This window comes from Centroberyx gerrardi, chromosome 12, assembly GCF_048128805.1.
Source record: "Centroberyx gerrardi isolate f3 chromosome 12, fCenGer3.hap1.cur.20231027, whole genome shotgun sequence".
Taxonomy (NCBI): Eukaryota; Metazoa; Chordata; class Actinopteri; order Beryciformes; family Berycidae; genus Centroberyx; species Centroberyx gerrardi.
In genome coordinates, this window is record NC_136008.1 from 4505572 (window position 1) to 4528641 (window position 23070).

General features: G+C 41.7%; 4 protein-coding genes across 5 annotated transcripts in view; 2 read left to right on the forward strand and 2 right to left on the reverse strand.

The window, feature by feature from the left end:
* Nucleotides 1–5719, forward strand: part of tmod4 (tropomodulin 4 (muscle)) — a 21645-nt gene extending 15926 nt beyond the window's left edge. Inside the window, exons 5-10 of the mRNA XM_078287183.1 lie at nt 1821–1913; nt 2768–2898; nt 3670–3777; nt 3909–4052; nt 4481–4625; nt 5254–5719. Coding sequence (XP_078143309.1) covers nt 1821–1913; nt 2768–2898; nt 3670–3777; nt 3909–4052; nt 4481–4625; nt 5254–5276 — 644 coding nt within the window. The 3' untranslated portion in view covers nt 5277–5719. The remainder of the gene's footprint in view (nt 1–1820; nt 1914–2767; nt 2899–3669; nt 3778–3908; nt 4053–4480; nt 4626–5253) is intronic.
* Nucleotides 5720–8425: 2706 nt separating this feature from the next.
* scnm1 (sodium channel modifier 1) lies at nt 8426–11582 on the reverse strand. 2 transcript variants are annotated; one of them, XM_071908119.2, is made up of 8 exons: nt 11439–11582; nt 11198–11268; nt 10956–10978; nt 10541–10635; nt 10331–10431; nt 10048–10196; nt 9033–9153; nt 8426–8882 (listed from the first exon to the last, which is right to left on the reverse strand). In XM_071908119.2, exons 1-8 carry the CDS (start codon nt 11487–11489, stop codon nt 8771–8773), a joined length of 723 nt encoding a protein of 240 aa, XP_071764220.1. In that variant the 5' UTR covers nt 11490–11582; the 3' UTR covers nt 8426–8770. The 2 variants fall into 2 exon arrangements, with proteins under 2 accessions (XP_071764220.1, XP_071764218.1); XM_071908117.2 differs by having other exon boundaries at nt 10956–11044.
* A 576-nt stretch (nt 11583–12158) lies between these two features.
* Nucleotides 12159–14177, forward strand: lysmd1 (LysM, putative peptidoglycan-binding, domain containing 1). The gene is made up of 3 exons (XM_071908121.2): nt 12159–12468; nt 12596–12879; nt 13230–14177. Exons 1-3 carry the CDS (start codon nt 12289–12291, stop codon nt 13411–13413), a joined length of 648 nt encoding a protein of 215 aa, XP_071764222.2. The 5' UTR covers nt 12159–12288; the 3' UTR covers nt 13414–14177.
* Nucleotides 14178–14533: 356 nt separating this feature from the next.
* Nucleotides 14534–22631, reverse strand: tnfaip8l2b (tumor necrosis factor, alpha-induced protein 8-like 2b). Its single transcript, XM_071908116.2, has 3 exons — nt 21930–22631; nt 16321–16644; nt 14534–15597 (listed from the first exon to the last, which is right to left on the reverse strand). Exons 2-3 carry the CDS (start codon nt 16636–16638, stop codon nt 15355–15357), a joined length of 561 nt encoding a protein of 186 aa, XP_071764217.1. The 5' UTR covers nt 16639–16644; nt 21930–22631; the 3' UTR covers nt 14534–15354.
* Nucleotides 22632–23070: the final 439 nt, after the last annotated feature.

Here is a 23070-nt window from a genome sequence, read left to right on the forward strand (position 1 = left end):
ATATTCATCTTAACAAGGCATTCAGTCTGGTTTTAAGTGTTAAAATGTTAGTTTTCTTTAAATAAGTGAACAAAGTCTGTGCTTGTGCAGTGAGATAATTTCACTGGATACCAATGCAGCTCAACTTGTCTCCAATCAAGTGATATCTTGAAAGCTCATTTCAAGACGCCGTCATTTTAAGACTTAATATGAATATTTTTTTCAGCGTACCGTATATTTTTAGGGCCCCATTAGGTTTCATGTGGTCATGTAGCACATGCTCAGCTGAACCAACTCATACACATTGGAATTCAACTATATATGTGTCTATAGGCCCTATAGATGTATAGATAGAATGAGAGAGAGAGATAAGACTAGAGACATAAGAGAAGTATCTGAAAATATCATCATCTAGAAAATGTAGAGAAAGACTTCCTGGGTTAGGATTATGGAAAATCTCTCCTAGTCACCTGTGGCATCTTTCCCAGTTCATTCTCTATGGAACGTCATTCACATCACAAAATTGAGTCTTAGTTGACTGGTTTCTGGCTTCATAAGGAGGTTGTTCATGTTCATAAATATTGACTGGACTGTCCCAGACTCTAGCAGCATTCCTAATACTTCTTACATTTTGTGTGGTCTTTAACTCTGGGTCATTATCAACAAGATAATGAGCCAGACCCAGCACTTGTATGAATGTGTGGTATCATTTGGCCCTCGGGGGGCCTGGACACAGTGAGATTAAGGCCAGTGACCGAGTTTCCCGCTGAGCGCAGGCAACAATATCCTTATCTGGTCAAGCAGACACACAGTAGACACACACAGAGCATGAGGGGACACAGAGCCGGGCCTCTCTTTTGTTTTGCAGTCTAAAGGAACTGCAGAGTCGCTGTACGAAAAGATGTGAACTGAAATATGCCTTTATCAGATCCGACATGATCCGATTTGACAAGTAGCAATGTACAGGAATTAGTCTTGGTGGCACTGGTGCAGGGACATAATAATAACTTAGATAGAAACACAGTATGTACTGATTAAGGGTGGAAGTAACTAATTACATTTACTCAAGATTCTGTCATTGAGTAGCTGTTTTTGTGTACTTGTACGTTTTTGAGTAAGTCACCAATTTTACTTTTACTTAAGTATGTTTTTACTGAAGTATTGTACCTATCTACATATTAAATCACATACATGACAGAGTACAAATTTTGTGTTTCTCCATCAGCTACAGAAACTGGATCAACGTAAATTGACAAATGTGGATCCATTCGCAGTAAAGAAGAGTAATCTGGCTTCAGTTTGTTTGTGCACTTTATTCACAATTTTCCAATTAAAGAATCTAGTTTGAACTCTGTCCTCTCTCCCTTTAGAATCACATGGAAAAGATCACAGCTAACAACGTTCTCTTTTCTAAAAAAGTAACTCAGGAACTTTTACTCTGAGGACATTTTAAATGAGACACTTTTTACTTTTACTTCAGTAGATTTTTACACCAGTACTTTTACTTCTACTTCAGTAAAATATCAGCAAAGTAACAGTACTTATACTTGAGTAGGATATTCTAGTACTCTTTCCACCACTGGCACTGACTAGGGATGGGATGATATATTGAAATTCAATATATTGCATTCTATTTTATTTATTACATCGTGTCATGGTTGTATTGAATCCTGAACCCCATATCACATATCGAATCGTATTGTCCCATCCCTAGTACTGACAAACATGATACAAGCACAGGGCAAGACATACGATCTCACTCAAATATCACAGAGATAATATGCTTGATTGAATTGCCTCCAGGCTTTGTATTCATAGTGATAATTTCTTTGTGCTTGCAGCTATCCTTGGAATGTACACGCTGATGAGCAACAAGCAGTACTACGACGCCCTGGGAACCACGGGCACCATCGCCAACACAGAGGGCATCAACAGTACGTACAACACTCTCACACCAGACTGAAGGCACCAAGCATTGTTCACTTTCATGGCATCAATATTTTAAGAGCAAAATGGAAGAATATCAATGAATCAACCAGATTGTCGGTCGAAACGTTGCATTAAACTTTGCTGGGAGCTTTAAATTCCCTGTGTGGATATTCTTCCATTTTTCTGTGAGTTTTGACTTTATCCTGCACCTGAGCCTGATTTGGGTTGGATGTGCACACTTCTACTTTGACTTTTTAAAAACCACTAAACCAAGTAACACACCTTATAACAAGATAAATTGAAAAGTTTCGTTCCAAAATGAGTTTTCCGGTTGAAAAGATGCAACACCATGAAAGTAAAACTCTATTCATTACTATTTTAAGACTTCTGCGTACAAAATAACATTTTAGATCATATGATCAGTTGTACTTTTTGAAATACTGAACAGTGAACATTGCATATAATAGCAAATAACAAGATTAGGAACGCTTCCTTGGCTTCAGATGTCTTGGAGACGAGCTCATTATGAGGTTGGGGTATATGAACTATCTAGAAGAAGGAAAAAGTCTCTCTTGGACAAAGTTTTCAAAAAGTCTCTATTTTAACCGGCTTTTTGCATCCCGAGGAAGGCTGCAATGTGTTAGTGCTTTATTTAAAATCTATGATGCTGTGCATTAGCCATAAAAATAAAGCCTTTTTCCAAGAGAGAGTGCCTTTCATTGTTAACTTCAGCTACAGTCTCCATCTAACTCAAAGTCTGCCAAGTCATTTGTATCCATCAAACACTTCCTCTAGATACATATTGACCGTAACATCTTTTACCACGCCACCATAAGCTGTGATGTTCTGGTTCCTTTAGGCGTAGTAAAACCAGATCCGTTCAAGATCTTCCCTGACGAGCCGCCCAACACCACCAACGTGGAGGAAACCCTGGAGAGAATCCACGGCAACGACAGCAGCCTGACTGAAGTCAACCTCAACAACATCAAGGTCAGCTCCGGCTCAGTGGGACGCTACAGTGATGTTGAGATGCATGGTGTGGTTTTGGGAAGGAAAAAATGACTAGAATCTGTTGCTGATTCTCATCAGAAATCCATTGTGATATTTGCATCAAAGTGAACCAATGATGAGCGTAGAAGATGCTTCTTGTATACATGGTGGGAGGGAAGGACCAGCAAAACAGAAGTTACTTCCTGGTCTCAAACATGTTGAAAGTATAGTTTCCTTTTGTACTAGTGTAGTGTAGTTTCCTTTTGTGATAATTTAGTCTATCATGTATTTTGCACTTTCACTTTACTCTGGAGGCCTCATTCCTGTACTACAAGTCAGTGTGTACTGAGTTACTGTGTAAATTCAATATGTTTCTGCAACAATGCCATTACAACAAATTCCTGTACATTTATTGTATCTGACAGACTAAGTGATTCTGGTTGGTTATCAGACTTTTTTCCAAATTTCCAAATCTCTTCCTAAAAAAACCCCACACCTTTACTATGTGCTGTCGACAAGCTCTAAAACAGTGATGCTCAACCATGTGACATCATGACACATGAGTCTGCAGGTTTTCATTCCAACCAAACACTATACCAGCTGATTTCCGTTATTAACACACATTCAACCAGAGAGCGGGAACTAATCGGTGAAATCCGCTGGTGTTGTGATCGATTGGAATGAAATCCTGCAGCCTTTTGAGCGTCGATGGAACCTGGTTGAGAACCGAAGCTGCGAAAGGTGACTTCTCTCTCTCTCTCTGTGCTGCAGGACATTCCCATCCCAACGCTGAAAGAGATCTTTGAGGCGATGAAGGGGAACTCTCACGTTGAGTTTCTGAGCATCGCCGCGACCCGAAGCAACGACCCTGTGGCCTATGTGAGTACGATGTCTGTTACGTGAACCAAGCTTCTAAAAAACATGATCCATCACATAGCAAGGGCTAAGATAATGTAGATGTAGATAAAATAATTAAAATGTGTATATGTGTGTGTGTGTGTGTTTGCCAGGCATGTGCTGAGATGCTGCAGGAGAACACCAGTCTGCAGAGTCTTAACATTGAGTCTAACTTCATCACTGCAGAGGGCATGATGGCGATCATCAAAGCCATGGCCAACAACGCCACACTGGTGGAGTTCAAGATCGACAACCAGGTCAGAAAGACACGACTGAAACTGTGGATCTACTGTGCGTCTCACAGCAGTTACTGACAGCGTGATGCAACATTATACGATAAATGGAAGCAGTTGGATTTATTGTATTTTACGTTTTTAGCCTAATTATAATATAGCCAAAGAAAAATGCTTTTAAATGTGCACCATATGTTAGACGGAAGAGGATTAAGGCCACGTGTGTAAAATTTGAGTTCCAAGAATAAAGTCAGACAGAATTGTGACTTTTTTGTCAGAATTCTGATATTAATGTCGGTTTTTTAAATGGTTGATACCTTGTATTTGAAACTCTTCAAATACTGATATCAGCCCAAAATCTAAGAAAGAACAAAAGGCATGAGCAACTTAAATCCGTCTGAAGTGAACGAGCCGCTCACCAGCCCTCCTCTCCTCTCCTCTCCCCGCTGCAGAGGCAGAAGCTGGGAGACTCTGTGGAGATGGAGATCGCCTCCATGCTGGAGAACAACTCCAGCATCCTCAAGTTCGGCTACCACTTCACCCAGCAGGGCCCCCGAGCCAGAGCCGCCATGGCCATCACCAGAAACAACGACATGCGTGAGTATCAAGGGAACGCCTACCTAACCCTCAACCATAAGCCTAGTCCTGACTCAGAATACTAAAGAATTTATTCCGAATTTATTCTATTTATATACTTAGCGTATTCATACCACTCTGTTCATACTGTTCATTCTGTTAATACTGTTCATACTGTATATACACCATACTGAATATACTATATATATTATTATATACATCTTGCATATTCATATATCTTGCATACTCATATCCACTGTTCATACTGTTGATACTGTTAATACTGTTCATACTGTATATCTTAGCACATTCATACTACCCTTATAGCTTATTTTATTTCTATATATATATGTACATTACATTGCACTGCACTTTTACTGCTTCTTTTGCACTTCTGGTTAGATGCTAAACTGCATTTCGTGGTCTTAGTACTTGTACTCTGTGCAATGACAATAAAGTTGAATCTAATCTAATCTAAAATAAAGACTTTGGGTTTTGAGAAACAAGACAGAATTTGGGTTTGCGTGTAACTTTAGCAACCATCCGTTAACCAACCATCTGTTAACCGCTACTTGTTGTAGTAATGAGCGACAGCTTGTGGATGACAACATTTTCCCATCTGATCTTTTTCTTCTCTCCCTCTCTGCAGTTCGCCAGCAGAGATTAAGATGAAAGGAAGAAGGAGCAAGCAGAAGATTCTCTCCCGAGTGAATCGGCTCGGCCCCTCGGAGCTTCCATCCGCAGAAAGACTGTCACTGACGGCCTCGTGCTAGCTTTGTCATTCGGGCGCAACAAATCTCATGCTACCCCTCCACCCCATGAATCCTCACCAGGCTGGGTCAGCATGCATGGTGGAAACCACGTAACGTCCATGTCAAAACATTTCATTTCATTAACCGCGGCCAGCTTTTTGTAGACTGCTGAATTCATCATAAAGGCATGTATAGGTCACAAGCCAAATGTGAAGTGTCTTTTTTGTGCTTCTAGTGTGTGCAACGCCAACATCCTCCCAAACAACTGAACTCTTTTCATTCATGCAAACATTTTTTTCAATGTGGTGCTATACATCGGACGACAAAATCTGTAAATACTTTAAATAAAAACAAATTCAAGTATTTTTTTTTTTGTAAATGTTTGGCCAGTTTAAGTTTGTTGTTTCTACACCTCATGTGAACGTGAAGATTTTACATTGGATATCTGAATATCTGAAAATGAGATGTTGAAACTTTGGTGCATTTCAACATCAACATTTCAACACAGATTCCAGAGAAATGCTGAGTTGTTTTGTAAAACGCACGACCCAGCACGTATGAACTGATGACTTTGTGTGAAAATAGAGCATTAGTCATTCCACCTTTATCGACCTCAATCAGATCCAGACATACTGGATATAGGTTCCAAAATGAGATGTTCACCATTTGACAACAGTTACACAAAATGATTGAAAGAACAAAATTAAAACTATTATTCAGTTCATGTTCACATCAAACATCAGAATGGGGAAAAAAATGTGATCTCAGTGACTTTGACCGCGGCGTGGCTGTTGGTGCCAGACGGGCTGGTTTGAGTATTTCAGAAACTGCTGATCTCCTGGGATTTTCACGCACAGCAGTCTCTAGAGGTTACACAGAATGGTGCGAAAAACAAAAAACATCCAGTGAGCGGCGGTTCTGCGGACGGAAACGCCTCGTTGATGAGAGGTCAGAGGAGAACGGCCAGACTGGTTGGAGCTGACAGAAAGGCTTCAGTAACTCAGATAAACTCTTTACAACTGTGGAGAGCAGAAAAGCATCTCAGAATGCAACACCTCCAACCTGGAGGCAGATGTCACTTTGCTAGCTGATACCTACCCATTATTAGTACTGAGCACTTTATTAGGAACATTGTGTTCCTAATAAAGTGCTCGGTGAGTGTATGCTGCAGTTTTAGAGTTGAACTCTTCATATAAAGAATCGCTACCCTTTAATCCCCCAGAGTCTCTCCTGATCCTCTAACTTCCCACAAGCACCTGAGCTATTTTTAACCCTAACCCTAACGCCCACCCCTCCATCCTGGCCTTGGAGACCGTAACCTAGTCCTCTGGGCTTGAGTTACCTTGCTCCAAATATATGTACCAACTTGGAGAGGGTTGGAAGGGGGCAGCGGGTGGGGGCACCCATGTGCACCCAAGATTTATGAACAGAAACAGCTGCTAACCTCGGAGGATTTCGACAGCATTGACCGGGTTCCTACGCTCCTTTTGCACAACATTTCTCCATTTCTTCAAAGTGTTCGAATGTAAAGTGTATGGTTTCATCTCATTATGGCTTAATGTCAAATTTGACATGAACAAGAACACAGATTTCCTCAAAGGTCACGTTTTTTAAGCCACGGTGACATTTGGCACAGGACGCCATGTTACAATGATTTAAAGTCAGTATTGCCATGCCACAGTCTATTCCTGGGTTCCCTTTCTCTTTGATCGTTGTTCCACAGTAAAACACAGGTGTAAGTTAGGATTGTCATTATATAGAAGTATTTTGTGACACACTTACTGACCATATAGTGGTTCCTTCTGTTTGATTTGTTTCAGACGGTTGTGCAAGTTGGCTGGTGAAGACTGAAAGGGCATACATGATGTTAAAGATCATCCGACACTGAATTCATCTTCAAAGCATTTTACATTTCTCATCCAACAACGTTTTACATTACATTACATACTACATTATTAATTTGTTGAATTGCACATTCTCCACGACCCACTAGAAAGATCTTGAACACACTTCGACATTAAGCGTCACCCCATGTGGTCGTCACACTGAGCCCCAAAATAATGATGGAGCGAGTCTGCTTTCCACACATATTAGCGTCGTCATCAAAAACTAACCCATGTTAAGTCCCTGCGCTCCCTCTCACTAACCAGAGGGTGTTATCCAATTCATACCAACTGTGCTGGGAGAGGCCATGAATGAAAACCCTGTGAAGAATGCTAACCGGTGGCTTCACTACCCAGATTAGCACCAATATTGCCCTATCTGCTGCTGATTTATGGCTAAGCTGACAGGGGCTCAGTCCTGACAGAGGCAAGTGATGGAGATAAATTAACTGGAATAAGCAAGACAACAAAGGGTGAAGAAAATAGTCTCATCCTTTCTATAGGTGACAAGAGCAGTTTTCAGGTGAAAAGTTGAGCATGCATTCAGCCATTCTGATCCTGAAGGCTCCATGAAGAGTTAAGTTTGATGTTGGTGAGGTTTGCTCGGTCTAGCCTGTGGCGCTCTTTAAAGTTGCAAGGAAACAGTATTTCGATGGTGTCCTCCTTCCATAATTCAATGTATTTCCAGTTGAAACAGGATGTTAGGGCGATACATAATGTGTTGGGGGAAACTGTTCGAGAGCAGGCAAGTTGGACCAGAACAAACAAGGAAACTGTGAAATGCTTTGCACCAAATCTTGAGCTATCACAAACTCTGGATTTTTCAAAATGAATAAATTCCAGTCACCAGGATGCAACCGTGGTGTCTTCGGAAAAAGGAACAGTTTTTGGGGGGTGGACACCCAAAAATGCCCTGTCACTGAGGGGTAACAGGTTCAAAAACCTGTTCTAGTATTATTGGTTGGAAGTTTCATGTATGCCTAGTACTGATACGCCATGAAGTCACCACACAAAATACGATGTTTTTCAGGAAGTAATGGGATTTTGATATAAAAATACAAGAAACGTTTCATAAATCTTTTGGCATTTATTGTAAAATAGGTGTACGTTATGATATGGAGAACTAGCCAACAAGGTGAAAAAGTCATTTTTCATTTATAAAATAGGTACAGGTGTTCAATGGACTTCAACGAACAGAATTCAAAGTGAAAAAAGCAGCACACCAATATTATAATGAAAAACCATGAAAAAAGACATCACCTCATTTTCGGCAATTTATTTTTTGGCCTTGATGCTCTGATGAATACAGAAAAGCGTTACCAGCCACAGCCAAAAAATAAATTGGTGAAAATGAGGTGACGTCTTTTTGATCACTGGTCATTAGCCCTTGAAAAAGATCCAGCTGAAGTGGCGTATTGTCTATTAAGGACAGTTCTTCCTCATGGAGCTCAGGCCGAGCTGAAAAACAACACGTGGCATCTGATGGCACCGTTGTGGTGAAGGTTGATGCTGCGTCACAGTTGTCAGCCTCTCAGTCACTGGGAGGCAGAGGGCCGAGCGGAGGAGGCTCCTCCTCATCCGAGTCAAACTCCACATTCTCGTCTTTAACCCACTGGCCGCTCCTGTCCTGCAGCCACCCGGCACTGAGAAAAAGACAAAGTGAGACAGAGGGCAGAGAGAACCATGAGGTTGCTAAAGTCACAGATACTGTACTGACATCTAGTGGTGAGAATGCACAACTTCAGCCATCTTTACTGACTCCAGCGTCGGTCGACTAACAAGCAGCGCTGTACCTTTTCAGTTTGAGGTAGTGCTCCAGCTCTCTCCTCCTCTGGGCTGTTAGAGGCTCTGACTCCTGCATCACTGTTGGCTCAGATCCCTTTATATGTTTGGATGGATGTGACTCTTTACTGGCTACAGAAGACAAAACATGGCCATTGTTAAAACGTGATTTTGTTTTAGGCTCTCCATAAGCAGCAGAAACTGGACCAACGTAAATTGACAAATTGTGGATCCACAGTGAGAAGAGTAATCTGGCTTTACTTTGTTTGTGCACTTTATTTTGTAATTTCCAAATTTTCCAATTGAAAGAATCCAGTTGGAACTGTGTCCTCTCTCCTTTTAGAATCACATGGGAAAGATCACAGCTAACAACGTTCTCTTTTCTAAAAAGTAACTTAGTAACTTTTACTACATTTTAAATGAGACACTTTTTACTTTTACTTAAATAGATTTTTACACCAGTGCTTTTACTTCTACTTCAGTAAAATATCAGCAAAGTAACATACTTCTACTTGAGAAAGACATGTTAGTACTCTTTCCACCACTGGCTGTCAGGGTGATACAGAGGAAACATAATTACTTCCTTATATGCATCTATACAGGGTCATAGGTCACATAGTACAACACAGTACATTTCTGTATATGTTAGCATTACATTTAACTTTGAATTGTAATTGATAATAATGGGATGAATTGTTTTATTATATATATATATACACACATTGGTAACATGAGACTAAAGACTTGCTACAATTAAAGGCTTTTTCTACTTGATGACTTGACACGCTGTGACAAAAGGATTGTGATAAATTGTTATATCACAGAATAGTTGTAATGTGTGACCTATGACCTGGTACAGGTATATATAAGGAGGCAATTATATTTCCTCTTCATCACCTTGCCGGTGCCATGCAGCTGAAAACGTCTGGTGGAATAAAGAAAGCACAAAACTAAATGAAACTGTCAAAACACAATCAGACCTAGACTTTCTTCAACACAATCTATGAATAAAAGATTGTGTTGTACCTGCTGTACATCCACTAGAACTGCTTGGTGGTAACTTGTCTCCATCTCTGGTCTTCCCACAAGCTTTCTGCTGTTCAGGTACCATCATGTTGGAAGAGCTGTCACTGGGGTCTGAACCGGTACTCACTGGTCCTTTCTCAGACTTTGTGCTTGAAATTAATAACAATAGCGCGTTTAAAATGGGAGTTGAAATCATTGTGTTTTTCTTTGTTCCTTTTCTGAGATGTAACTACCTAAATATGCTTGAAAATTTGCAGGAATGTCAAATAGCGATCTCTCTAACCTGGTCTTTCTGTGGCAGCTGTTATATGGCACAGTCTTCAGTAAAGCATGATGGGTGAGCTTCCGTGTCTGTTCCAGTAAAGGAGCTGAACTGGAGGAATCCTACAAACACATCAAAGAGCCGAATGCATCAAGAAGCTTACAGAGCCAACACAACAACAACCTGATAGAGTAATTACGCCTAATGTTCATAACTGTTATGGCAACCAACCTGTCTGCTATCTTCAGCCTGGACATAGTTTTCATGTTTCCTTTTTGTAATTTCATTCTTCAACTGTGTTTTCTTGCCATAGAACCTCTTTAATCCTGAAAAAAAAATAAAAAATAGGGTAACTGATATATAATTACATAGTTATAGATCTGCGTTTTGAGTATGGGTCATTTTGGGAAACATTGGAAATCACTAACTGAAATAGAAACTAGATGAGGCAGGTTGAGGGAAATGAAGAAAGTAAATTACAACACTTCATCACAAAATAACTCCTGGAATGCACTGAACATCACAAATTGATGATATAACAGTGTGTCCAACGGTGGATATTTCCTTTAACCTAAGACTCTGACTAGTGGCAGACTGGCCTAAGGCTGGTTTCTCCTGAACATCCACTCTGGTCGAGCAATCTCACCTTCTAGATGCTTTTTCCCCTTTCTGTGGACTGTCAGCATGTCAACAGTGTCGAACACAGGCCGGTAGGAACACACAAGGCAAGTGTATCTGGAAAGTGAACGAACAGAGGCTGCAGGTCAACTGAACATCATCAATTATTACATTCCCCTTTTTTCACCACCTCCAAACACTTAAATTGGCCTAGACTGTAAGCAAACATTAGCTAACGTTAGACCTGTTTACCCGGTATGTCAAATTCACCTTCCATTTTTCATCAGAGCTGCTTCGTCTTCCGGAATAAAATTAGACAGAAGGTCTGCAACACGCCGTTTCTGTAATACCAAAAACAAAACACAACATTTAGCCAACAGCTAGTTAGCTGGCTGCAGTTTGAAAGAAACATTACTAATACAGGTGGGTAGCTAGCAAGCTGCTAACACAAACAAGCTACATAATCTCAGCTAAACTCTCGTTGGAAGATAAAACACATATGGTTGGTTACCTTTAGAATATTCAGTTGACTCTGGTCATCACCTTCCCTTTTAAAAGACATTATTATTATTATTATTATTATTATTGATAATGTGAAAATAGATGTCACCAACAGGCTAGCTAGCTACTGCACGACAACAATCTTGCTGGTGTGGGATACTTCCTGAGTACAATGCTGCATTCAGTTCTATGGGAAAGACGGGAGATCCTTTTTGAAAATACCGTTCACCTCAGGTTTCAGGTGGTAACATGGACTCCATATGTCGCTCACTAACAGCATGTGTGTTACGTGTGACAAAGCTGATCAGAAGCAACACAAATCTATAGACAACCTCAATCGTGGCGCACTGACAGCTTCAAGCGAGTCCAAACGCGTTCCCTGTCGTTTCCTCAACAGTCAAGTCGTTGTACTGTTATTCCCATTTTACCTGAATGCAGCGTATGCAAGGAATCATGGGACTAGTCACACTACACGGCAGCCATGGCAACAAACGGCAGCTGACAGCTGACTGCCTGAGGAGTGGATTAATGTTAGCTGCAACTTTCACAGAGCGCAACTTTCCTGTGGTTTGATTGAGACATAAGGTGGGTAAACTCATAGCGAAGTAACTCACTATTATTCATTGCGACGCACGTTTGACGGTTAGCAAGCTACAGTTATGATTTGCCAGTCAAACAACGACGAACGTTAATTTATCTGTTTATTTAGCAAGCTAAGCTGCTAGCTATGTGAAGCATACGCAGGCTGTGGATTCAGGCTCGCCAAAGGATGTGACAATATTGACTTTAGCTAGTAACTTAAGCTTGCCACTGTGTGCTAACTTTACTTAACGTTAGCTAACGTTAAGTGGTTCACGACTATGTCCGGTGAGCGCGCGCCTTTGCCAGCTGGTGGAAACAGTTTGCTCCGTGGGAACCGCACGAGGTCTTACGGTAGTTTGGTCCAGTCTTCGCTGTCTCCGGTACTGCAGAGACGAATTGAACACCAAGTTCAGCCTGGAGAGACACTGCAAGGCCTGGCGCTGAAATATGGAGTGTCTGTAAGTATGAACCAACCTTTCAGAATGAAGTGAGACTAGTCAACTATCAACAAGCTGACTAGTCTCAACTTTCAACTGTCAGCAGGTTTACAAAAGGCTGCACTGACGAGTGAATCTCTTCTTACAGATGGAGCAAATCAAAAGAGCAAACAGACTGTACACCAATGACTCCATATTCCTGAAGAGGTCCCTGTCCATCCCGGTGCTGTCAGACTCTGATGCCTACAGTAACAGGGCGGCTGTGGCCGAGGAGGACTCAGAAGAAGACGGTACCGGCTGTGAAGAGATGCAAGGCGATGGCAAAGAAGGGCCGCCGGAGCTTTCTCCAGTGGATTTCTTGAAAAGGATGGATGGCTTGATAAGCCAGTCCAAGCAGGCCGCTGTCAGAGGATGCCAGGAAGGGGAGAAAAGGTATAACAGTGCATCATGACACACTGCATGCTAGTTATTCATGTTTTTTTCAGACATAATTCATCCTCCATGCTTATGCCTGTAAAATTAAATCCATGTTACTTAGAAAAAGGAGCTCAACTGCAGTTTTCGATTCAATGAGGAATGTTTATATTCAGTGATTTTCACAGATAATGCTCTCACGTTTCTTCTTAAAATGTCACTCTGTATCTCATTCACTTGTAGCAAGAAACACACTTTCAAAATGTCACTAAACGCAGCCAAAGTTTAATCCAGGCTAATCGTTTGTTCATCACAGATTAAGCGTGTCAGTCTTCACACTTCTTTTCTCATCCGTTTCCACTTCGCAGGTTTGCCGCTCTAGAAGCAGCTTGCACCAGCAGGACACCAGACCGACGGCGGCTTACCAGGTCGCAGAGTGCCATTTCCTCTCCCAGAATGCACCAGCAGGCTCCGCACGTGGCAGTGCCCCTCACCATCACCAGGCGCACCAAGAAACTGAGGGAGAGGGAGGATGAGATCTTCGAGCTGTAAGGTTTCGATTCTGCTATATCTCACTCCGATCATGAAACAGACTTTATGAATAAACCAAGTCGAAGGGATTGACCTCCAAGATAATCTGGCGTTACAGATTAAGGAATAGATATTCAAACTCCCTGCTGACTCACCTGCTGCTCCGTGGACTTGAAACTTAAAAAAAAAAGAGTCTATTTGTACTGCCACTTAACATAGACCTTATGGGAAGTTACAAAGTCTTTTAAATTTTAACTTTTCTCAAGCAAATGCTGCACTTCTAGCTATTTATTTGTTTAGACCTAGATTATCAAGAGCGTGAAATGACCCATAGTTCTGACCCTTAGTGTTTTTTCATGCTTCCACACGCATGACGTATGAGCATAACACTTTTAGAATCTGATATGGTCATATGACGGCTCATATGGTCAACTCAACAAGGGGTTTGTGTGTATTGCTACCTCACAGCCAGAATATGCAATATTGATAATGTTTTTTCACTACATCTATTAGTCATGGACCGCCTTCTTTTAGTATAGCTGTTTTCCTTTTTAGTCGTGCTGGGTAAATGCACTTCACTGTAAAATTAAGAGCGCCAAATTGCCTACAAATGGGGCTCCGTCTGTTACTGCTGGTGAATTTTAGCACTGATTTAGCCAAAGCTGAAAGGAGAGACTTGGGGTTTTTTTTTAGAGTACAGTTTGACAGCGATCTTTATATGTTTGTTATAGGCATATTTTTGCTTTCACTGTAAATCATTTTAGTTTTGTTTAGTTGATTTGATAAAAAACAAGGGTACAAAATAAAAATAAAATTGTAATCCCAGTTTCAGTTACGTTTGGACACTTTAATTTGGTCTGTGTAATTTTAATTGGTCTGTATGTCCGCACTTGTAATGTTGACCTCTCTTGGCCATCACAAAACAACTTCATGGTTAATAGAAGTCATCCAGAAGCTGTTGAGTTTGGAAACCACATGATCTGTAAGGGACAACCTTTTGTAACTTAATGGGCTAGCTGACACTGACTTTGTCCCCACATTATTGCCTACAAGAAGAAAAAAACATTGTAGCATAGACAGAATTTTATAATTGACTTTTTTTAATATGAGGTGGAGTGTAAAGTCAGGACTTCACTTTCCCTCGTCTGTTGATGTTTAATCATGTCTCATATTGCAAAACCAAAGCAGAACACTTCTCTTCATCTCAGCCAATCACTGTGACACAGTCCTCAGAAAACATGAATTTTACACTCAGCATACAAACTAGTACAGTCAAAGCAATTTAAGATTCAAAGTCATTTTAATTATGCATCTAAACATGTTTTGGGGCTGAGGGTACAAAGTGAAGGGAAAAAAAGTTTGTCCAACTTTGGATCTTCTGCATTATTTTCTTCTGGACGCCTCGGTAGATAGAGTGGGGACGCTGATGCATCAGTTTGACCACCAGGTGGCAGTGCTGTATTACTTTACATTGTCCCTCTCTGTTTTCTCTATGGATTCTGTCCAGCTGTTTTAGTTCCTCCTCTCCTGAATACATAACATCAGTAGTTGTAAGCGACACATTTCAAGGTCTCAAATATGAAACATCGGACGGCAATTCCACTATTTATGAAACAGGTGATACAGCATAAACCAGTTTATGTTCAAGGCTGGTTTTCACGAACTCCACCCTAATAGACAATTTGGTAATTATACACGAGTTTCACCTCAAAACACTTATAACATGAGAACAACTCAAGCAACTTTTTAAAAATCCCCACTTTTTGATGTGTTCTTTCAGAATGACAGGGAACCAGTGTTGTATTGAGTTCACAATTCAATTCTCTATGTTGCCAGTCCTCAGCAGTAGTAAGACCGATTCTGTCCATCAGTTCTGAGAAGTCAGTCAGACTTCTGCCTGTGGATCTCCCAGTGTCTGTTTCTGTCTCAGGGGCATTTTACTCTATTCTCTCTCTCTCTCTCTCATATTGTCCCGTCCTCCAGCAGTTTGTTGAGTCCAGTGCAGATCTTGGTGAGGTTGGGCCGGAAGGGTCCGTCCGGGTCGTACAGTTTGGTCAGGAGCTCGGGGTCAGCGTAATGGTTGAAGACGTGGTTGATGCGACCGTGGGATTTAGGGGTGAGGTGGGTGTTGACCAGCTTCAGCAGTAGATCCCTGCAGCCGGTCAGCAGCTCGGACATCACTGCCTTGTCAAAGGTAAACTCCACCTGCATCAGTCGGGGGGGAAAAGTGATTTCACAATATTGTTACTCTGACCTTTGTTTTCTTTATGCATTTGTTTATCCTTAATATTTGTGTTCTACAAAAGTCATCATCTTGCTGTACAAGAAGAGTTGAGACTCCCTTCACGAGTTTATATACAGTAGCAAACTCATAGATTGTGGACTAATCAAGTCCTGTATCAGGATATCTGCGGGTCCTTAAAAAGTCTGAAAATACCCCAAATTATCTAAATTTAAGGCCTTAAAAAGTATTAAAAAATCTCATACAGTTTTTAGAAGTCTTAATTTTTTCACCATGTAATGACAGGTTTATTATTAATTAAGTCTCATGTTGATGCAAATATGAAATCGGAGAGCGGTGTAGACCTATTTTTCACATTCTATGATATCTAGTCAACGTAGTGTTAGACTGGCAGTAGTGTTTTTATTTTCTTATGTTTTATTACATTACTTTCATTTACACTTCATAGTAAGTTTGATCCACATGCATGTTGACTCTTATGAATATAGAACATTCAATATGCTAGTCCATGTTTTGTTTTCATGGCATCAGCTTTAATTAGCATAATTGGACATTGTCTCCCTAAACAATTAGTTTCCAAGTGTTTTTTATTGTGGTTGTTAAATTGGTCTTAAATTGAATTGCATGTAGTCGTAAAGTCTTAAATTTGGCTTTCTGAGGGAACAAGTGTAAACTGCCAAGCTAACCTCATGGAAGCTGATAGCCGTCATGGCCCCCTGGTGCAGCTTCTTCTTGAAGTCCTGGGCCAGCCCCAGCTCCTCGGTGCTGAAGCGGTTGTGTCTGAACAGCACGCCGATCTTCACCGCTATCTTGATCAGGTTTTTGACCACTTTCTGGGCCTCAGTTCGATTACCCGAGTACTCTTTGGAGACGCGGTACAGTTCGTCCAGGATCTCGCTGGTGGTGTCGTCGATGAACATGTGGACAGAGGATTTGGTGGCCATGCTGCTGAGGATCTTCTTCTGGGCCTTCATAGCCATGTCCTTGGAGCTGAAGGCCTCCATGGTTACCTGAATGGTCAGAAGAAATGGAAAGACATGAAAAATTCTTGTTGGTATTGATGAGGAAAGGCTCAGGAACTAACTAGGACCATATGGTGTCGTACTTCACAGTCATTTTGAGAATCATCAAGTAGTGCCAAGAGACAGCTGAGTGTTAAAGCTGCACTAGGCAACTTTGCATGTTGGCGGTTACAAACAGCAACTATTTGAACTTCATTACCCAGAAATCCTACAAGGTGACGTCAGTAAACTGCACACAGCTCGCTCATGTTTACCAACCCGGCCGGTCTGTGATGCTTTATACCAAAGGAAACCAAACAGACGAGAGAAGAAAAGATCTAATGTTGGTGAGTCCAGCTTTCTCTGGACGGAGCGCTGCTCACTGTTGTTTAGGACAGTTTGGATTTTGAGTTTTGATTTGTCATTTCATGTCGGCGAGGAAGTTTTCCCACCAGTGTCCATACTGACACCAGAATTCCAGTTTGGCAAATAGGGCGATGGGAGGGTTAGGGTTAGGGTTAGGGTTAGGGTTAGGGGATGGGACGATCTTCTCTGTTGCAGCTTCACTTAGTGATTTAGGTTGATAAGACAGGTGTATTTTAACAAAATTAAAAAAACTAGACATCATTTCAACGTTGCGTCTATGCATTAGCTCTTATAAAGCCCCGGATCTTTTTGGCAATGTACAGCTCAGTTTTAGACCAAGCAGTAAATACATTATTATATATTTAAACAATGCATAAACAGCTGTTAATATCAAAAATATGCACCAGAGAAGTACAAGATAATGCTTCATTTTTGTCATTTACCCCAGAAAACTATGGTCTATAACCATTTAGATTTTAAATGGCTAATCAACATAAAATTGCTCAGTGGGTCGTGTCTCCCCTCCTCTCCCCCCCGTCTTCCTTGCTTTTTCTCCGCTGCCTAAACAAAGATTAAAAATACTAAATGTGAGTGGATTGCTTCCTCTTCTAAGAAATAATCAAGAATACATTCTTATTTACAGTAGCAGCCTTACAAGAGGAGGAAGGATTACACACATGCACACGCTCCCACCTGGTAGCCACTCAGTCTTTTACTGCCGGCCAATGAACATCTCCAATGGAGTAGTTGGAGGTTAAGTGCCTTGTTCAAGGGCAAATCGTTTGTTGTTATTGAGGCAGGGGAGAGCAACACATGTTCACCTCTCCTATCCAGATTCCCCAGCTGCTCTGGGGATTTGAACTGGCGACCTTCCAGGCATCACTTTGACTCTCTAACCTTCAGACTGCCACCCACCCTGAGACTTCTTCATGCACACTGTTCAGGGGCATTTAAGCTTCACAATTAACAAATGCACATTTTCTTCTGTCTCGGCCAAATTTAGTTCTGTTATCTGGACATGAATAAAAATACAAGCAAAGTGATAAACACTCAGCGGCAAAATATAAGGATAAAAACAGAACCGAACAGACAAGATGTAATGCAAACAATTGCTCTTTACCTAATTTCTGAAAATTCCTTGTAAATGTTTTCTTTTTAAATGGTTCATATCATTTTAAATTCAAAGCCCTGCTGTTCTGTAATGTTTGTTGTAGTCTTTGTTTTTGTATCTGACGTACACATGTGATGCCAAAAGGGAAAAAGTACCATGGAAGAGGCTCCACAGAGGCTGTTAATTTTCCCAGTGAGGTTTTAACCACACCTAGCATCCATCACAGAGAAACCCCCTGGGAGGCCATCAGCATGCACACAGACAACTATTGCACACAGAACAACAAATCCACTGTTTGTGTTTGAGTGTCAGCATGACTTGGATTTGCCTCAGTCTCTAATGTGAAGCTGGCATATTTAGAGTCATTAAGCTGATGTTCTTATTCGGAGCAATTTACAATGACAGTGGAATAAGGTTAAATTCCCAAATCACCGAAATAACAACCAATAACAAAGACAGCAAGGGTAAAAGTAGATGGAGAAAATATTTTTGTCCTTGAATGATAATCGTGATAGATAAGTGCTAGTTAAAAGCCCAATTTACATTCCAGTTCACCTTAATTTGTAATGAGCAGAATAGAATGGGCACAACATAAATTTTTTCAAATGCAGGAAAAAAGTATTGAATCTACTGTAGTATGCATCTATGCCACCGTGAGCATAGTGTATTCTCTCATATTTTCCATGTTATTTGGCCTTTTGTTTAGACACTGAGCTTGCAAAAAGGCACAACATTTTGAGAACAGCTAGTAAGCATCTTGTAGTGACATTTTCAGCGCCGGATCCCACTTGTGGCCTGTGTGGACAAGTATGTGAGAGAAGCGGGGAAGCTGCATAGCTGAGGCAGGTCCATGCCTGCCGTTTCCAGATTGCATCAGTACCAGGGCCAGCACAGAAAGTTAGCACCCTGAAGCCATGGCTACCTTAATTACCGGTGTGGAATCTGCCTTTGGGTAAAATAACACCTACTCTGTTATTGAAACATCCTGTGCATTAGCAACAGCAGCTGATATATTGTTAGTTGGCTGTCAGTTGAGTCCATCCAACATGTGCTGATGTGTCATTTGACTCCCTGGTGGTGGATTAATGTACTTTTTCACGCCTGGTGTTTTGCCTGTGTGCCTCTTGGACACCGTTGTTCAAATGACAATGTTCTTGCTCTCTGACTCCAGTGATGCACAGTCAGCACTGCCAGCAAACGACCTCACGGCTCACTAATAAACGAAAAAGTGATCCAGTCGCATTAACGATCATATCATGCAAATAGGCAGCACTAGCTGTGCCTTTCTCCATCCCTGGCGTGCCGCCCACCCCAGCTGCAACATCCATAATAAGCAAACAGTCATTTTACAGGACATCTCACTAGGTTCCTTATTACATGCACAACCATTCATTTTGAACAAGTGTCACATTTCTAATAGCTTGCTTCGATACAAAAGCTTCGGATTCCCTGCGGGGAATTAAAGAACATTCATTAGATTAATTTCCCTTAACGGTGATAATGGAAGTGGAGCAGCGTGATAGCTATTTCAGATTCATGTTCCAATCTCATTTATTTGCTAAAAAGACTTCTGGGATTTGAGGGACGTGCACACTGTGCAGCCGTCAGCCAGAATATTCCACACAGTGAAATGTGACTCCACAGCTGGAGACGGCTTGGTGCTTGGCTTGTGCCGAACGGCGGAGCCGACGCTGTTTATTTTATGCAGACCTATCAAGGTTGAAGTTGTTTGGAGAGCGGTGAAACATTTCTGCGCAATGCCATGAAACCACTTTTCTGTAATGGACAGCGTTCAGTCAGTCAAATTGAGGATGCTTTCAATGTTGAGCATCAATTTTCTGGTACAGATGCATTGACGAGTGCCTTTAAGCATCAGTGTGGTGTTGACATCCACCAGGGAGAAAGTACATTACATTTGAAGGGTTTGTTTCCCTCCCGAAAGACTGCTGAAATAGACAAGCACCTGTATACTGTGTGGGATCTAACACTGTCACCAACACTGAGGAGAACTAAATGAAAAATAACAGTAGAAATGGTTCCATTGCAGAAGAGATTTTGTTTCAGAGTTACTCTAGCCTGGTTTCCAACGGACAGGCAGTGAGGGTTCTTTAAAAGTTAGTTTTGACGGACAGTCAAAAAGTGCTGAGTGCTGATTGGTGGAGCCATCCAGGCAGGCGGGCAAGGTAAATATTTAGCATTCCTCAGATGACTTCAGCGTGTAGCCTCAGGCTGTGTGTGTGTGTGTGTGTGTGTTTGTGTTTACGTGTGTGTGCACGTACGCGCTTGTGTGCAAGTGGACGTGTATTTTTCAGCGGAAGTCTTTCTTGAGAAATTTTTGTGTGTCTGTGTGCAGGTGAATGAAAGAGTGTTTTTGATCTTGTGTGTGTGTGTGTGCTTGTGTCCATGCTCTTCCCTGTGTGTGTGTGTGTGTGTGTGTGTGTGTGTGTGTGTGTGTGTGTGTGTGAAGGTAAATCCTCTGGACTCTCACAGGGCTTAGCAGGGGGAAGCGGGGAGTCCCTTTAGACTTGGCTGGTCAGAATGCGCCTTGTACTGCTGTTATTACAGGGCAGCGGGGCCTCGTTAAGACAAGCTCCATAGATAGACATCCTCAGCTTTATGTCACTGACTTTCATCACCAGACCTGGAGGTTGGGGGGGGGGGGGGGGGGGGCGTGGCGTGGAGGGGTTTTCAGGTCCTGCTTGGCTCACTACAGCCTTTGCTCAGATGGAACAATGAGAAAGTTCCAGAAACACATAGAAAAGCCATAACAGTCAGTCAAATGAAAAGGAGGAGGTTGTTCTAGACAGTGAGCTGGAAGGATGGATGTTCTGGACTCAGAGAAAGTGCACAAAAGTGTGAAACATTGTCCAGAAAATGCACTGTGGCAGGGGGCAAATAACCAGAAAGAATGAGATGCTCTCACAAAATGGCCTTTTATGTAGGATGAGTATTGTTCCAGGATGCAGTGTCACTTCAGCTGTGGCTTTGTAGTAAACTGAGATTTTTGAAACAGCCTTTTCTCTTTATCTTGATATCTTACTGTCAGTGACATGTTGAATTCTTTATGCAAGTTTGTATGAATTCAGTAGGTTTTGTTTTCCTCCATTTGACAACTGTATCGTTTGTTTACACAAAAATGCCTGTGTAAACCTTTTGTTAACAGTCACGAATGCATTTTGAAATGTGCACAAAGCACACATATTGCAGTTGTCTTTCAGCGTTGCACAACACCTCTGAATAGCTGTTGCTCAAGCCTGCGACGGCTCAAAAGGGAAGTGAAACAGACAGCAGTTGGGCTTCGCGGCGGGGGGACTCGTCAGCCGAGGCCGACAGCTTGCGCTCGTCCCTCGTTTATCTGTACAGCGTGTCATATCGCGACCTTTCGCTGTCTTTGGCTGCGACTCGTGCGCTTTCGAATCAAACTAGGCCAGTGAAGGAGGGAAAGTCCACTGCCTTGAGGTTTTCAGAGTTGAGCAATTCCCAGCAGGCGCAAACAGTGCGAGCTGTACAGCTGTGCATGTCACTGTACTTGTTCCAGCATGACTGTGAGCGTACACGCATGTCTCCCAGCCCGCGCTCAAGATGGGGAAGTGGAAAGAAGTCACACATATTCATTTGTTCCAATCATCCCTCTGCTCAGTCTGTCTCTGCTGGGCCTCAACAATGAATACTCTTCTTTTTTTTTTTCTTTTTTTTTTTTATAAGAACAAAAATATAGCCATATGCTTTCAACACAGCAGTCGGATAGATCCTAGAAATATCCGGGCCTAGAAGAGTTTTTAGCTGCCACATGAAAACAGCAGGAGAAGTGTCTTACCTGTGTGTGTTGAGTCCCCCTCCCGCCTCTTCTGTGTCAGATATCTCTGTCTCTCTCCCTCTGCACCGTGTCTCAGGTTGACAGCATGGGCCAGTTGTTTTTTTAATGAGATCCTTTCATCTTCCCCACGAGGAAAACCAAAACCTAAAAAAAAAAAAAAAAAACCCAGCCCTCCTGTGGCGCTTCTATCAGTGCTTGCCACCCTGTCTCAAGATAATGTTGAGTTGTACTTCCTTGAGGAACTAAATTGCTATGACACACCCCTCAGCGTGTTTCTCTCTCTCTCTCTCTCTCTCTCTCTCTCTCTCTCTCTCTCTCTCCCTCTCTGTCTGTCTAGCCTATCTTGTGTTTCCCTCTGAAATTCAAATTCAAAACTCTTCAAAACCACTGTATTTCTCTCTCTTGTCCTTACCCCTCATACTTTGGCACTCCCTCTGTTCCTCTCTTGCTCTCTCTCTCTCTCTCTCTCCCTGCTTCTCTCTCCCTATATGCTGACGCTGTGCCTCTGCTTGTTCTGACAAGTGAAAACCCCAGAAAGAATTTAGCAATAATCCAGTGATGCAGCCATTTGAAAGGGGAGCGGCTTAACCCTTTTTTTGTGTTCACCTTCGCTGGAATGCGGCTCCTGTCAGCGCTAAACACAACTTCCCTCCCTGTGTCTCTGTTGCAAGATAGACTCACAACAAATATACATAAGAGTCTAGGCGTTCATCTTTGCACTCTCTCAGTCTCGTGCACACACACACACACACACACACACACGTGCACACACACACACACACTTTCTCTGAATCACAGCTCTCCGACCAGCTGTAAAATACCAATGTCTTTAAACCTAACATGCTTATTATATAATATATGTATATGTGTACACTACCAGTCAAAAGTTTGGACACACCTGATTGGCTGTTCTATGTTTTTCATTCTCTTAAAGCCATTTTGATCTAAAGGCTTCTGCTGAAATGCTTGAAATTAGTTTCTTAGACAAATATAAATAGTGAAGTATGTTGTCAGTATGTGTGAATTTCTTTAGGCAAAGGGCGGCTACTTTAAAAAAAATCTAAAATATGAGCTAGTTTGGATTTGTTTAACACTTTTTTGGTCACTACATAATTCATAGTGTTATTTCATAGTTTTGATG

Coding starts and splice junctions, on each gene's coding strand:
- scnm1 (XM_071908117.2), bottom strand. CDS start 11,489: ATGTCTTTTAAAAGGGAAGGTGATGACCAGAGTCAACTGAATATTCTA. Junction 10,197..10,330: donor AGCTGCCACAGAAAGACCAG/GTTAGAGAGATC, acceptor ATTAATTTCAAG/CACAAAGTCTGAGAAAGGAC. Junction 8,883..9,032: donor CACTACCTCAAACTGAAAAG/GTACAGCGCTGC, acceptor TCTTTTTCTCAG/TGCCGGGTGGCTGCAGGACA.
- tnfaip8l2b (XM_071908116.2), bottom strand. CDS start 16,638: ATGGAGGCCTTCAGCTCCAAGGACATGGCTATGAAGGCCCAGAAGAAG. Junction 15,598..16,320: donor CGGCTATCAGCTTCCATGAG/GTTAGCTTGGCA, acceptor CGACTGATGCAG/GTGGAGTTTACCTTTGACAA.
- lysmd1 (XM_071908121.2), top strand. CDS start 12,289: ATGTCCGGTGAGCGCGCGCCTTTGCCAGCTGGTGGAAACAGTTTGCTC. Junction 12,469..12,595: donor CGCTGAAATATGGAGTGTCT/GTAAGTATGAAC, acceptor CTCTTCTTACAG/ATGGAGCAAATCAAAAGAGC. Junction 12,880..13,229: donor TGCCAGGAAGGGGAGAAAAG/GTATAACAGTGC, acceptor TCCACTTCGCAG/GTTTGCCGCTCTAGAAGCAG.